Here is a 15567-nt window from a genome sequence, read left to right as displayed (position 1 = left end):
ATTCTTTAACATAATGTTAAAAAGAACCTACTTCAACTAAAAGAGTCAAAACCGGTAGAATGTGGCAAAACTGCGGTTCAAGTACTTTGTTTCCAAGCAACTTTTGCTGAAAAGTTGTTACACAATCCATGTTTTTTTCATTCTAACGCTAGTTATAGGTTCAGAAGGCCTTGGAACAGTTGGACAATACAAAAAGAATACATTTGCCTGGTCCTTGCCGTAGTTTAACGTAAAATAATGTATTTCACACATTTTTAATATAGTTTCATTTTCAATCGAATTACTTACTAATATATATTTGCATTACACCCAACGCACATCTATAATCAATTTTAATCCAACAACCAGATAATCGTCAACGAAAAAGGGTTTTGTAAATTTTCAGTACCAACTTAACTTTATGATTAAGATTAAATTTCGTACGATTTTGTATCCATTACATTTTTAGAAGGTTACAGATGCTTCAGAAAATGCTATTGACAATATATACATTCTATATATCAAATTCAGATAATCGGTGTTTGAGGGAATTTTAGAAATTTTGTCAATACAAACTATTTTATAAAAAAAAATAAACATCTAAAATATTTAATTGGCAGTTGCATGAAATCATATCATAGCGTTGAAATGAATTCTAATATTTTTTTTGATTTTATGAATTAAAAAAAATGAAAAATTAAGATAGTCAAAATGTGTTTTATCTTGGAATAATGAAGTTATCAATATCGTACTCTCAAGTAAAGCAAAACAATGTTCAAATCAAATTTCAACTGGTAAGAATGATTGCCATATTCGCAATAAAAAAAAAACAGTTTGTTCGTTTCTTCTGACCGTCTTTCGATAGATAACGAGTGTTGATCAGATTTAGACTGTTTCCATAAACATGAAATGACGTTAGCAGTATCTATGCAACTTTTTAATTAAGATAAGATTATACGTCATATATAAGCGATTTGGAGTAAAGATGTGTCCAAAAATCGCAATTTGGCAATTAGTCTTTGTAACTCAAATAAACCGTTTTAGTTTTGTGTATATAGCAACAAAATCATGAATCATTCAAAATATTAAATTGATGTTGATTATTTATGAAATATGATTCATCAGCTTGATTGATTGATTCTTATCTACAACGCAAGGTACGCATATCTTGTTGTATACATGTCTTCCAAACATGCGTGTCATCCTAGTCGAAGTCATGTCGTGCAGAGTAATTCTGACAAAATTAATTTACGTTCATGACAACAATGGGTTATTATTATATATACTAGTATTTTATTTATATTTTATTTTTCATAATATATTTTATATAATTTTATTTTATTAGACTTTTTATTGTCACTATAAGACTATTTGGCAACCTTTGTCAACACGCAATCACTAGCAACAGTACGCTCCGCATAAGGTACTTAAAATGACTAGATCATTGATCGGCAACCACCGAGCGCGGCAGTGCCGGTTCGTGACGAGTTCACTTCTGGCTTGTATTGAAACACTTTTACTTTTAAAGCGTCAAACCATTTTCTGCCGGAAGGTATATGAAAAAGATTGTCGAAGCCTAGCCTACCTCATGTTTCAACATTCAATGCAGATGAATCTTGTGTCAATAGGATTCCATAAAATCTCATCGGTTAATCTTGGTATTTTAGTTAAATTTTACTGCTATTTTTCAAAATAATAATATGAATCGTCGTAAACCCAGTAAAATCAGATTTTCTAAAATTATAAACCGCCAAACAAGTTTTGCTAGTGGAAGTAATTAATGACAATTCTTAATGACAAACCAGTTTTAATATAATTTATCTATGTTCCATACTTGATTAGTACATTTTCATCTATTGAGAATTAGTATATGAGCTACTGAATATTACTGATTTTTATGCTATCCGGTTGGATCATTCTACTGTATTATTGACAATAAAGACATTGCCTCGTTAACGTGTGTCGGACAGACTGGGGGATCGGTGCAGGCGTTAGAGTGGTATTCGTCGTCTGACAACAGAGGAAACATAGACATATACATCGATACATGCAATAACTATAACTCAATTTCTGCCAAGATTTGTATGTAGTAAAACGTTCCACGAATTCGAAATCACAGACGACGTTAACATTGGTGACGCAATAATAGTCTAGCGTCGGCTTTAGTGAAAGTTACGGTAAACAAGATTACGATTTCATATTCATGGGTGTTCTGTCATAAAAGTATGATCAAAAGGCACATGCGAAAGCCACAATATTTAATGGAGTGATCGCGATTGTAGTGATATTACAAATCCACCGTAAGTTCATTTGGATTGCATTACATTTAAATATTGAGTTCTTTATATGAAGTTGAGTTTTTTCTATAATCTACACATCTAAAATTAATTAAAAACTATTTTTTCATCCTATGCCATTATGTTCAATCTACATTCCAACTTTGTTATTGCCTTATTATATGTTGGTTTTGCTGTTGTTATTTGTTCTGTCAGTATGACCAAAACAGTCATAAAATTTGAAATTTTGCGAAATAGCACTGACGAATAAGACTTTTTGTCAACGAAGGATGAAAATCAGAAACTTTGGACCGATCTAAATATTTCCATTTTGTTTGAACGTAATACGCGAGTGCCTTTCAGGATTAACGTCGTTATTGCAATGGATGATTTTATCAGTTTGACGCGCTGATAGTTCATGAGAAACGTTGAGGCAATAATACCAAAAATAAAAATTGTTTATGTTGCACTCATAATGACGTTAAACGCTTACGCGCATTTGTCTCACTGTACGCAATAATGTATTTCTATTAAAGTTGACATACAAATTCTAATTAAATTAAAAACGATTAACTTTAAATATATATATTTATACTGAAAATTTGCTGAGAAAAGTGATTTTTTGCCTAACAGCTACAATCACCTAGAACAAGACCAACAACGATAACGATTGAGCAAAGTGATCCAAGGATCAGCTTCGTGTCCAGCAAGGAAAAAATCCAACAAATCTGTTAATATATCTTTAAAAATGTTGCAGCAATTTAAAAAGGCCATGAATCTACAGATAAACTAGGCTAAAATAGTTGTTACAACTTGTTGGTACTCATTTATCGCAGTTACTTAAACGTTTCTCAACAAAATAATGATTTCAAAATATTGAAAAACTTTGCAATAATACGATAAAGTAAAGATTATTAGGAGTTAAAGATCAATGCTGCATCCTCAATATCAGAATTCCTCAAGATTTCATTTTCAATATTTCACCAAAGAATCAAAAGGTATTTTTCGTTGATTATTTCCAGGTATATTGGAAGATGTGTGCCTACGCCAAACTGTAACACGTAGTTTATTAGTAACGGTGACTTAGTTTAATTGAATGAAAATTTGCACTGCTTTCAAGTGCAGTTTTAAGTATTTTGTGGCGTCTGAAGCTGCCGCAAAACCATGGCGGGACTTCCAAACCATGGCCGCTATGGTCAAACCATGGCGGTTGACTTTTTAGCTGCCACAAACCAATGGCGTGAGGCGGGTACCACGGCAGCAAATTGAAAGACAATGGCGGGTAAAATTTTGCTGCCACAAACCAAGGCATGTTGGCTGTAAGGGCCGGGCTGCCCTTGATGTGAAAATTTTTGGGTAAGTTGTCCTTATGGCTTTTGGGTAAGTTTTCCTTAAGGATACAGTATTGATGAATTTGAGGCTAGGTTTCAGGTTTAAGTAGATATATTTCTCTGTGATAAACTAAAATTTAGTACATGACTTTGTGAATATACCGGTAATAGCGCCATAAAATCATGGCAAGAGACGCCGCGGTTCGTTCGTGGCAGGAGCTGCCGAGAAGTGGTAGGAACTGCACCTCGCTATTTACGTGGATTATCCGTCCTGAATATGGTTTCTAACGCGCATTTAAAATCGCGTTTTTTTATGAAAGATGTCAAGTCACCAATCTTCACTACCACTATGCAAGCAAGTGCTGTATTCCCATTGAGTAAATAATAAACCTATTTCTTTTTTCGGACCTCCCGAAGTATGTGCACCAAGATGGTGCACGACCTGAACTCAGGTTTACCAGGTTAGGTTTCGGGTTATGCGACATCTTGGTGCGCATACTTCAGGAGTACCCTTTTTTGTCTATATAGATGAGATATATTCCATCATTAAAATAGTTTGTTTAGACATTTCAAATTCAAACAAATAGAAGCCTGATATTCAAGCAATATGGCAGTATATATGGACTTCAAGGTCAAATTTCACAACAGAAAAATTAGAAGTTAAGTATACGTTCTGAAATTATAGACTTCTAGCAGCTTCAGTCACATTCAAGTGCTAAAAATTGAAATCGATTCAGTAATCACAGTAGTTTTTTTTTTAACAGCAACACAGCTTACAACAACAACAGCAACAATTTAACAGAATGATTCATATGTACACTTCAGTCAAAAATTGAGGCTCTCGAAGTATGCGAACCAAGATGGCGGACATCGTAATGTAACATGTGTACTAGGTTAGGGTTAGGCCATAATTTTAGGTATAAATACTACGGGAGGCTCTTGGCTAGTCTCCGAACTGATAATAGGACTAAAATAAGGAAAATTGGAAAAAAGTTATCGCCTAACCCTAACCTGTTACCCATGTTACGTTCCGATGTCCGCCATCTTGGTTCGCATACTTCGGGAGCACCCAAAAGTTATTATATATACCCAATGAGAACACTCGTTGAATTGTTTCCAAAGTTGCTTCTAGACCAGGGTGGTCCAAGGTTGTCGACCTCGCGGGCAACACTATTATTTTTGTATTGTTCGCGGGCCACAATAGTGCCAAGAATATGTAAACAGTGCAATACAAAACTAACACTTTTATTGTCAAATACATTGATCATTGTTTGACTTTTTTTTTAAGCTAAAGCATGCAAAAATTACAAAAAAAAACTCACTAAAACATGCAAAAATCTTACTATATAAATACATTTAGTGTAAGATTTCAAATTTTTCATAACGAAGGAAGTGCCGTCTTATGTTGTCACCGACACAACTTGCGGACATATCAAGCAAGCATTGTGGTATTTTCCCTCCCACACCCAGTTAAAAATATTTTTGAATTGGTCAGCTTTATTTTTAAACTAATGTTTACAAAATAACTTACAAGTAACTGCAGATTGATTGAATACCGAATATTACCAAATTTGAGATGCAGAAGGGTAATTACTGAATTTTCTGACATATAGTCAGCATTTTTTGTAATACTGTTTAGGCTGGTTACAAAAATCCACCCGGTGGGAATTGTATTGTTCGGCCATAACATAAATATTTAGTGACCAGGCATAGCCAACCTAGGCTAATAGATTCCTCATTCGATATTCAGTTTTCTATGAAGCTTATTTTGTTAGCATATATTCCCGACCAAAAAGATGAAAAGCCAAATAAAAATTTAGAATGCCAAGCACATCATTCAACTTTGCTAGTTACCTCAGCTAGCCAATACACTAGTCAATTCAGTGGAATTGGCGGTGTAACAACAATATGTCAAAAGATTTTTCTGGTTATTTTTATGACGAAACAACACCAAATGGCATTTCTTGATTACCCTCGCGCAAATGCGACGCAGGCCACATATAATGATGCGGCGGGCCACATGTGGCCCTTGGGCCTGGGTTTGGACCACCCTGTTCTAGACATTTCGATTAAATCAATAAATCACTGTAGAATGTTAATTTTCCATGCATCTATTACTTTTCTTAATCTATTACTTTTGCTAAAATAACGACATTTAAATAGTCATAATAAAAACAAGAAAGCAATGTTGAAATATATAAATACGTAGAAAGAATGTCAAGTGAAATGTTCTCATATATATGCGTTATTTAAAAGTGTTCCCATGAATTAAAATAAAACAACGAAATCTTCGGTGAAATATCGGGAAACTTGAAAAAATAAGATTAATAGCCTTCTAGCGGCTTCGATCAAGTTCAAGTAGCCTATTGGAAATTGGAAATTGACTGATCCATTAGTTGCATAGAAAAGCGATTGCTTTCCAGAGCAACAGCGATCTCAACGAGAGCAACAATAAATTGGTGAAAACGATTCACAAGTACACTTCGTATTAAATATTTATGCACAATTGAGCATTATGATCGAATAATTAAATGTGCAGTCGAGGTTTACAGAGCGCATTGCCATGGTAACAAGTAGTGCTGAAAACAGTATATAATGTGTTGAAAGGCTAGAAGCCTTATTAGTGTCAGGTTGTCCAGTCAGCATAATGCTTTTTTGCATTATATTGCAATTGCATATTTCCAATAAATAAATAATGTTTCAAAGTCGAGTTTTGATGTCAACTTAACAGAATACAGAAGGACCACTGTGCATAAAAAACTGAAACGCAATTTTTTTTTTATAAATCTTATTCAGCAGTAGTAGCACATACAGTAGGAACTATAAATTAAATCGTTAAATTATATGATAAGCAATACAAATCACTGCTATTAACAGCAAACAAAATCCAAGAAGAGCAAGTAAAGTTCGTTTCAATCCTCGTTGTTGTCGATGAACTGTTCCTAATGAAGTACAATATGTTTTTGATCCTCGTCGCAACGGCTTTGTTTTAACCTGTATATTGATTTATGCATATTAAGTTACAAGACAGAGCCACTGCTTTGAAAAATTACTGAGAATTTTTTTGTTACATAAATGACAAAATATGTGTATCGAAGTTTTAATTCCGTCTGGCTTTGTAAACATTTGATGATTTTGAAATTGCTTATTACATATATATTACAAACATACTTAATATAATAAACATCAGCAGAATTGGATTATCTTGCAACGGATGAGAGTAGCCAAACAAAATAATAAAATCATGATAATATCTGTAAAGCCATGATATTTTTCTATGTATTTGTGTAATAGAAAAAACAGACAGAATGCAAAATGCTTTGCAAGAATCAGCTTTCATTGTTAGGTGGTCATAGAGAGCGAAAAAAGTAGATTCATATATTTAAGTGTGTTCCGATTGGAGACGATTGGTAGGAAAAAGTTCAAATAGTGCAAATAATAATGTTTATTTAAAATAAACATTTCTCACTTTTGGAGTCATTTCAATAACTGCAGCGGCATAAGTACGATCTTGTTTTTCAGGGTTTTTTGTACTTTCACTGCTTCGTTCCTCCTCACTTCTTTTGGCTCTTTCGCTATATGAGTTTGCAGTTGGAGAAACAAATCCAAATAAAAAAGCTTTCGAGTAGTTTTTCTTTCTAAACTGTCGGTTACGATGCATTATTGAGCTTGGTATTTCGTCCCAAGTTTGACGATAGCGAAAGGGTGTACTCATAATATGTCCATTGGTCGCAAAATACCAATTTTCTGGAGACATCAAACTGTTTGCATAATATCTGGACCAACATAGAGTTTCAGGATGGCGTGATGAATGAGTTATATACCCTGAATATGAGTTGAAGTTTGCTAATTGTGCTGGCTCGTATGGGTGGTTGAATGTACCTTTTGACTTGCTCCAGCCCTCAGATAAATTGGGCGGTTGACGATATTCTCTCATGTTCTGTGAGGAATTGTGATATAAAGGAACGGTTTCGGGCGTAGTTAAACAAGGACTTCTTCTATTTAAATATGTCTCGTTTGTTTCCATGAAATTATCTCGTTCATATGGCAAACAAAATATTTTAGTAGTTTGAGAGCTATTTGGTGTGACTCGATTTGTCTTTTTTTCAAAATCCGCAATCTTCTCTGAAACGCTATCAAATCTTGTCGAGGTATTTAGCCTAGCTCTATGTAAATTAGCTGATTTTTCTCTACCTCCAATTTTTGCTCTTGAGTGTTTTTGAGGAGCGTGTTTGACTATGTCACTCGGCTTTATGCTGGAAGTAGTTACAGGCCTTCTCGCCATTATTTCCTGCAATTGCTTATGTACAATATTATTTTGTTCAATTGAATGATTTGCATACAACTTTTCTTTTTCTCGTGAACACAAAAGGTAACTTAAAACAGCAGTAGACTGTATTTTATTTTCAACATGGTCAGAAGTATATGATAACTGTTTTGTAGTGTGAGATGAAATATGAGGTGATTTCATAGTCGATTTGTTCATTTTATTTTTTGCCATTCTGAACCTCTTTTTAGCTACTCTGTCTTTCAAATGGCGGTAATATCCAGTTTCCGAATCGTTGCAATTTGTCAGCATATTGTTCTTAGTGAGTTGTTGTTAGTGAGTTCTTAGAGAGTAATCCATTAGTTTAAGTGATTTACTCCACTAATTTCTGTGGTCTCGAAGCAAGTATTATATAGTACAATATCTCTGCACATTTTTAGAATTTATTTTTGATAAATGTCGTACGAAAATTCGTGGTTATCTGCAAAATCACACTCTCTCTCCTGTTTGTCTCTTTGATAAGAAAACTATTCATACTATTTGACAGTATACTCCAGTTTAATGGAAATATAAAATACTGTACATGCTCATCGTACTACGAAAAGTTTTCGTTAAAATTGAATAAAAATCTAAATTGCTCGGTGCACAGATAATGACCAATATTTCATCTCAAATTCTTTTAATTAGTGCTTACGAACTTGTTACTCAATCATTCCTCAAGTATTTTCTAATTTTCATAAATCATAATCTTTATAAATCTAATTGTCACACGATTCAATTTCCCGGACCTAATATCAATTATAAAGTAGTAAATTAGCTGGCATTCATCAGTTGATAAACTGACAAATTTTTAAGTACAATTTGGCAGAAAGAGACACAATAAAATACTGGTATCTCAAGGATTCCCCTCACTTAGACTAATAATTTCAATTTTATGATTCATTTTGCTCTATTTTTAGATATATATATATGCAAAATACAGGCGGAAAAGCGAGGTACAAAAAAATTCGATGTTTAACTACTATAAAACCAACGTAAATTTAATTAAATTACAATGAGTGTCGTTAACTTATGAAGAGTACTTCAACTTATATTAAGCTTATACTTCGTACATTCCGTTTGTCAATATTTATGTCGAGTGTATAGCGATACGTGATGAATATAATATTCATTTGCCACTTGACATATGGCACTACACAAAATTCTGTAATTCTACACATTAATTGGAATTCAAATATCGAGTTTAATATCATTTCCGATTTTTATATAAATTAAGTTCAAACAAATTCAGTTCAAACTGATTTTCGATCCCCAGATGCAAGATTAAATTTTCGTTTTCGTTTGATAATAATGATAATATCGCGTATTCGCATTTTGTCAAAAATAATCAAATTGTTTTCTGTAAATAACAGAAATAAACTGAATTTCATAAAATTGAAATTAAAAAATTTTAATTCAACGAGAAACAACAACTCTCCATTTTTTGTAAAGTTTTTTCGCAGTTTCAAAGCTAAAAATTCGTAGGCAAGCCAGTCTCTACAGACAGCGATATAAAACGCCTAAAACGCGAACACCGCTACGACAGAATTTAATATACTCTAATGACTGATATATATACCAATTAGGTATTCGAGGCTTCGTGAAGCACATAGATAGAATGCACTTATGTTTACCTCAATTTTCAATTTTGCGACTTCAGATCAGGCAAATTTGTGTCGGATTGATATATTTTTTACGCTACTCATTACGCTACAAATTGTAAAGCAAACCCTCTTACATTGAGATATGATGTATATCTGTAAACAACATTCAAGACATATGAATATAAATTACGGCATAACGCATCAAAGGCGGAAAATGGTCATATCCCGTCCGTACTGTGAATCATTTGTTAGAACGTTCATTTTAGATTTCATAAATCCATCCATCAGAATAAATTTTGTGTATTCATCTAAATAAATTCAAAAAATTGCAATTTTCATTGAATCCAAACAAAACTAGTAATGATAAAAAACTAATAATAAAAAATCAACTGTACATCTTGCACATTCATCTTTGTCGGTTCAGCTCATAAGCAGTCGAGATGACAAAATAGACAAACCTTTCAAGACACAGTGGTGCATAAAATATTAAAAATGAGGACATATATGCTACTAAGCATTTTGTAGACCAGAAGGTAATATATACTGTAAATTGCACTATTGCTAAAAGTACCCGGATTCGCATATAAATACTCCGGCATCTGACTTTTAATTATGAAATATAGTTACTATTGTGAACTTGGGCCACAGTTCGAAGAATAGTCTATTTCATTTACTTTTAGTCATTTAAATTATCTGCATGATTTAAAACTGGAACTATTCCTATTAAGATGCTAATTGGATTATGATCTGGCTTTGTTACCTACCAGTTTAAATTGGCTACTCGGCGCGATTTCCGAAGTGCGATATGTCGCTCCCAAACATCTGCTATCCACGGGATGTAATTTTGACTTTATCACTTCTTCGTTACATGCTGTAACTTTAGACTATAAAAAGGTAGAATGTTCTCTTTTGTTAATCAGTTATTCAATCTCAGCTTTCAAGTATTCTAAAATATCAGAACAAGAAACGTACCTAGCAAAGACATGGTGAGTACAATATTTGTTTTATCGCTTCAATGGGTCTGAAAGAAATATCTTCGTAGTTTTTTTCTGAGTACTAAGGGTGATTGAAAGGTAACTCCCTATTTTAAAAAAACTATAGTTTATTTTTAAAATATAATTTCTACAATTAATGAATATGAGAAGGAAGTATAATGCATGGGCTTATTGAAAAGTAACTCCCTATTTTAAAAAAACTATAGTTTATTTTTAAAATATAATTTCTACAATTAATGAATATGAGAAGGAAGTATAATGCATGGGCTTTTATTTAAAATTCAATATGGGCGCCTTTATTTGCCACCAGCTTCTCAAGTCGACCAGGAATCGCATCAACTGATTTCGCAAGAAACTCTTGCGGGATGGAAGTCATAACTTCACGTATTCGCCCCTCAAGTTCTTCCAAATTTCTTGGTTTGGTTGAGTAGACTTCCTCTTTCATCCAACCCCAGAGAAAAAAGTCGCAGGGTGTTAAGTCAGGACTTCTGGCAGGCCATTCGTGCGAACCGCGACGACCCATCCATCTTCCAGGAAATTGAGCATTTAGCCATTCACGAACAACAATAGCAAAGTGTGGAGGAGCTCCATCTTGCATGAAAATCAAATCTTCAATATTTTCCCAAGCACTGATAATTGGCCAAATTTCATCTTTCAACATAGCGAGGTACCTTTCGGCATTCATGGTATCGCGAAGAATGAAGGGACCCACAATCCTATCAAAAGTAATTCCACACCATACCGTTACTTTGGATCGATTTTGCATTTTTTCACAGGTAACATGAGGATCTTCTTCCGCCCAGTAGTGGCAGTTATGACGGTTCACAAATCCACCTATGTGGAATACAGCTTCATCACTCCATAGAATATTTTTAAAAAGGTTGGGCCAATCTCTAAACCAAGCCAACATTATTTCACCAAACTCCATACGAATGTCAAAGTCTTCTGCAGAGAGTGCTTGACAGTAATGCGGCTTCCAAGCACGCCATTTAAGCTCGTTTTTTAGCACATTACGTACACAATGAAAGGAGAGCCCACTTTCTCTTGTTGCTTGACGAATTGACTTATGTGGGCTACGGGTAAACATTTCTTTAACAACTTGCACTACCTCAGGATCTCTGGATTTGGAAAGACGACCGCTTCTTTGAGTATCAGCCACAGATCCTGTGGTCATAAGTTTTTTATGACAATTCTTGATCGTCTTCGGGTCAATTTGGGCATGTTTTCCCTTAATAGTTCTCCACCATCTTTGCACTTGAACAATGCATCCCCAAACTTCATAACGCGCGGCTATCTGGGCACGTTCCTGTAGAGTAAGACGTCCAGCCATTTTTGTAGGGTTTTGAAATAAAATAAATTTGAAAAGATTGAAATTGAACAATATTTAAACAAATCTGAAAGGAAAACAAGAACATAAATTAAATTGCCATATATTAAGTAATATATACACATAAATTTAGAAACATGAAACATGATATAGCATTTGAATAAATTGTATTTATTTTAAAATAGGGAGTTACTTTTCAATCACCCTGAAATTGATCGAAAAATGCGAAGAAATTGAGAATGATTTGATAGGAATATATTTCAATGAAGAGCATTGAACTTTTTTCCTTGCTTTCTTGTATAAGGTAAATTATGGATAGTCTGTTTGAAAATCATCATTTTTTTTTTATTAACAGGAATTTACAGAACAACAAATTGAAGGTGAGAATATTTTATTACTATCCATAAGCTATACCAGCAAAAATTATTAAAATTTATTCCTGCTATATATATTTGATATTGTTGTGGTGCGAACTGTCTTAAATTTTAATTGGAATGCTTTCAAGTCCGAATAATCTAAAAAAATATATTTCACATAAATAAAAGAAAATTATAAAAGGAAACTAACATTCGACTCTGACATTCAAAATTCCACCTCTTCAATGTTTTTTTCAATAATGCATTACTGATACAGATGTCAGAGAAGCTTACGAACTTTTCTCCGATTCCGATGGTAAAACGATCTACTATCACCAGGTTGGTGACGTCATTAGAGCACTCGGTGAATGTCCCACTAATGAAGACGTCATGAAATACATGGGAAATCCTAGTCAAGAAGGTCAGTACATTGTTGTAAAAATACGGATACCAGGGAATGAAATAATATGATTCATTCGTTCAAGAGCATAAGCATTTTAGAATTGTACACGAAATGGACGTATAAAGCGTTTTGTTATTATGCTGTTTTACCTGATTCCTATTAACATTAAACAGATAAAATGTATGAACTAAGATAAGTGTCTTTAATGTTAATGAGTTTTATTTAAATGTTTTCATCATCTACAACTACAATATTATCATTTCGTCGCTTCTATAAACTTTGAATAAAAATATATACTAAGTAGCCTATTTACTTTGAAATAAATGACCACGACTTTATTTAAAATAAACTTTTTAATTACATTATCCTCATTTAGAACTCAAAACAAAAAAAATGACAGTCGAAGAATTTTTACCAGTATTGTCACAAATTCAAAAACTAGCAAAACAAGGAAGCTACGAAGATTTTGTTGAAGGATTACGAGTATTTGATAAAGACGGCAATGGTACATTGAGAGGAGCTGAAATCAGACATATTTTGACAACTTTAGGTGACATTATTTGTTTCATATGAAGTAGAACTATATATGCAGAAGTATTTCAAGTATAAAATAAACGATATATCACAATTGCAAATTATTAATTCAATATGTCTAGCGATAGTGCTTTTTTAGCATTTTCGAGAAAAAAATGTTTTTTTTTGCATTTTTTGAATCTTTCCTTCAATTTACTTGAGAGAAACATTGTGCTTATCGTTATATTATGGTTTTGTAGGTGAAAGAATGTCAACTAGCAAAGTAGCAACAATGATGCATGGACAAGAAGATTCGAGCGGAACCATCAACTATTCAGGTAAATATTTGGCTATTTCACTTCGTCGGAGATTTTTGTCATTTTTGTACATCATTTCGGATGACAGCATACCGTATTAAATGAAATTTTCGAAGTATATAAAAGAAAAGAAAAATAAGAAAATAAAAATATGATACAACACCACTATAAAACACATCTAATAAAATTAAATAAAAATTTTAGAAAAATTCTAGTTCTAAAGTTTCTTTTTTTATTATTATTTTTAAAATCAAATATTCGAATTTCAAAAGTTTTAAATCATTTTATCTCATTTCAGACTTCAGCAAATTTCTTCTCGAGAAAAAGATTTAAATGTTGATGTTAGCATAAGAGGTTTATTGGGGTACATTTTTTAAATGAATCTTTTCATACAAGAATAATTTTATAGCAATATTAAATCTTTCTAAACGATTTTTGTATTAGATTTTATATAACTTAATCAGAACTTGAATACCTTCATTTGTCATGCTGCTTGATCCTTTAAAATACTTTTGTAACGTTCGTTTTTTTATTTGCCGAATGATCTCCCTCGCCTTTTCCGGCTGCCTCAAATATCAGTTTAATCAGCCTTTTTCTCCTTATTCTTTCATTCTCTTCTTTCCCTCTCTCCAGCGGAACCTTTATCAATATCTGTCACTTTCTGAGCACTAAAAACGTATCATGCTAAATTCAGGTTATCTTCGGTTAAACCATTCTTTTGTATTAGTATTTTATTGCCTCTTCGTAATTACCACAAACGTATTTAACCACACAATGCATTTTGTAATGAAGATTGGATTTTCTTTTTGTTTCTTGCTAGTCATTGTCTAATATTTTGTCGACAATAAATCGAAATATTTGAATAAATAACGAGAATGCTGCTTGTGTCTTTGGCATGGTGATCTTTGCTGGTAGTATAATCTAAAAAATTTGAAATAAATCAACCAAAGAGCAAAATACACGAAGGCAAAAATGAAGTAGCACGGGTATTCAATCTGTCACAGTATAGACTATTAACAACTTTGTCTGACGCGGACGATGAACCGCCACACGGTTTACAATTTTTAATTTTGATAAGGTCATCGCACAGAAAAAGCATATCTCATATAGCGCACACAAATTTTCGAAATAAATAAAAGTAACAAGTAACCCTCTAACCAGTGGAAATTCCAAAGCAATTGGTCCAGTAATTACTGAGAAAAGCGATTTTTTTCATAACAACAAGAAGAATGAGGAAAAAGAATTGTAACAACAACATAAAAACAAAACAAACAAATGTACACTTTGTGTTCAATACAGGGTAAAGCATAATCGCAATCACTGAGCTAATGGTAAACGTGAGTAGTTCTAACGCACTTTGGCATAATATATAATTAATTTATCACACATAGAGACATATTATTGTACAAGCAAAGATTATCTATAGATGTGTATTGACATATTTCTGTCAGAGAATGTTTGTCGCTGATATATTCATTAAATTTTATCAATTATCGCCAATATTATTAAACATAGTAAGTTTTTTGAATGATGTTGCAAATAATACATTAAAGTTAACCCAACAAAATACAAAGTAGAACAACCTCATTTTATGTAAAAGTAAGTGCTTCATAAGTGGCAGATAGAACCAAGGAAAAAATTGATACAAATACAAGTATAGGCCTACATGTGAATTTTTAAACACTATCTTCGTGCGATATAAAAACTTTAAATGAAGTAGGTCACAAGGGGCTGTTTAACCTTTGCGATCTATTTTTAGAAACCTATTTTGGTAATCAGTAAATACCATTAAGGAAATGATTTCGGCAATCTGTTAAATCTGCCATATCATTACCTAATTTCTTGAAAACATGAGAATATATAATTACATCTTGTAAGCTGTATTCAAGTTGGTATTAACTAATCTTCAGTAATGGTCGGTAATTACAATGTTATATCGATTTCATATATTGCAATAGTGAACGAATAAAAGCATGTCATTTGGATTCCTTTTATACCCGATGGGGTATCATTTAGCAATCTGACGTATTAATTGATAATTCTGTTTAATACATACGTAGAGCTTGTTCTGGCGTTCTGCTAATTTCCTTACATTTATGTGATGTAAAACCGGTTCAAATATTTTCAAAATGTTGATATAACAATCGATACAAAGTTTGT

General features: G+C 32.8%; 2 protein-coding genes across 2 annotated transcripts; one reads left to right on the top strand and one right to left on the bottom strand.

Moving 5' to 3' along the window:
• Positions 1-3654: 3654 nt before the first annotated feature.
• Positions 3655-10357, bottom strand: LOC120342521 (uncharacterized). The gene is made up of 3 exons (XM_039411391.2): positions 10261-10357; positions 7056-9804; positions 3655-6580 (listed from the first exon to the last, which is right to left on the bottom strand). Exons 2-3 carry the CDS (start codon positions 8163-8165, stop codon positions 6422-6424), a joined length of 1269 nt encoding a protein of 422 aa, XP_039267325.2. The 5' UTR covers positions 8166-9804; positions 10261-10357; the 3' UTR covers positions 3655-6421.
• A 17-nt stretch (positions 10358-10374) lies between these two features.
• Positions 10375-14288, top strand: LOC120342554 (myosin catalytic light chain, smooth muscle-like). Its single transcript, XM_039411435.2, has 6 exons — positions 10375-10482; positions 12174-12198; positions 12452-12595; positions 12954-13127; positions 13351-13428; positions 13706-14288. Exons 1-6 carry the CDS (start codon positions 10480-10482, stop codon positions 13738-13740), a joined length of 459 nt encoding a protein of 152 aa, XP_039267369.2. The 5' UTR covers positions 10375-10479; the 3' UTR covers positions 13741-14288.
• The last annotated feature ends 1279 nt before the right edge of the window (positions 14289-15567 follow it).

The sequence above is a fragment of the Styela clava genome, chromosome 3 (assembly GCF_964204865.1).
Source record: "Styela clava chromosome 3, kaStyClav1.hap1.2, whole genome shotgun sequence".
Classification (NCBI taxonomy): Eukaryota; Metazoa; Chordata; class Ascidiacea; order Stolidobranchia; family Styelidae; genus Styela; species Styela clava.
The sequence above is the reverse complement of the archived record's forward strand: the minus strand, read 5'-3'. Positions and strand labels throughout refer to the sequence as shown.

Bases quoted from the DNA above. Each gene is read 5' to 3' on its own strand.
- LOC120342554 (XM_039411435.2), top strand. The intron at 12,199-12,451 runs GTGAGAATATTT...TTACTGATACAG, and splicing joins TACAGAACAACAAATTGAAG to ATGTCAGAGAAGCTTACGAA. The intron at 12,596-12,953 runs GTCAGTACATTG...ATCCTCATTTAG, and splicing joins GGGAAATCCTAGTCAAGAAG to AACTCAAAACAAAAAAAATG.
- LOC120342521 (XM_039411391.2), bottom strand. From the start codon at position 8,165: ATGCTGACAAATTGCAACGATTCGGAAACTGGATATTACCGCCATTTG. The intron at 6,581-7,055 runs GTGAGAAATGTT...ATCAATATACAG, and splicing joins TTATTGAAATGACTCCAAAA to GTTAAAACAAAGCCGTTGCG.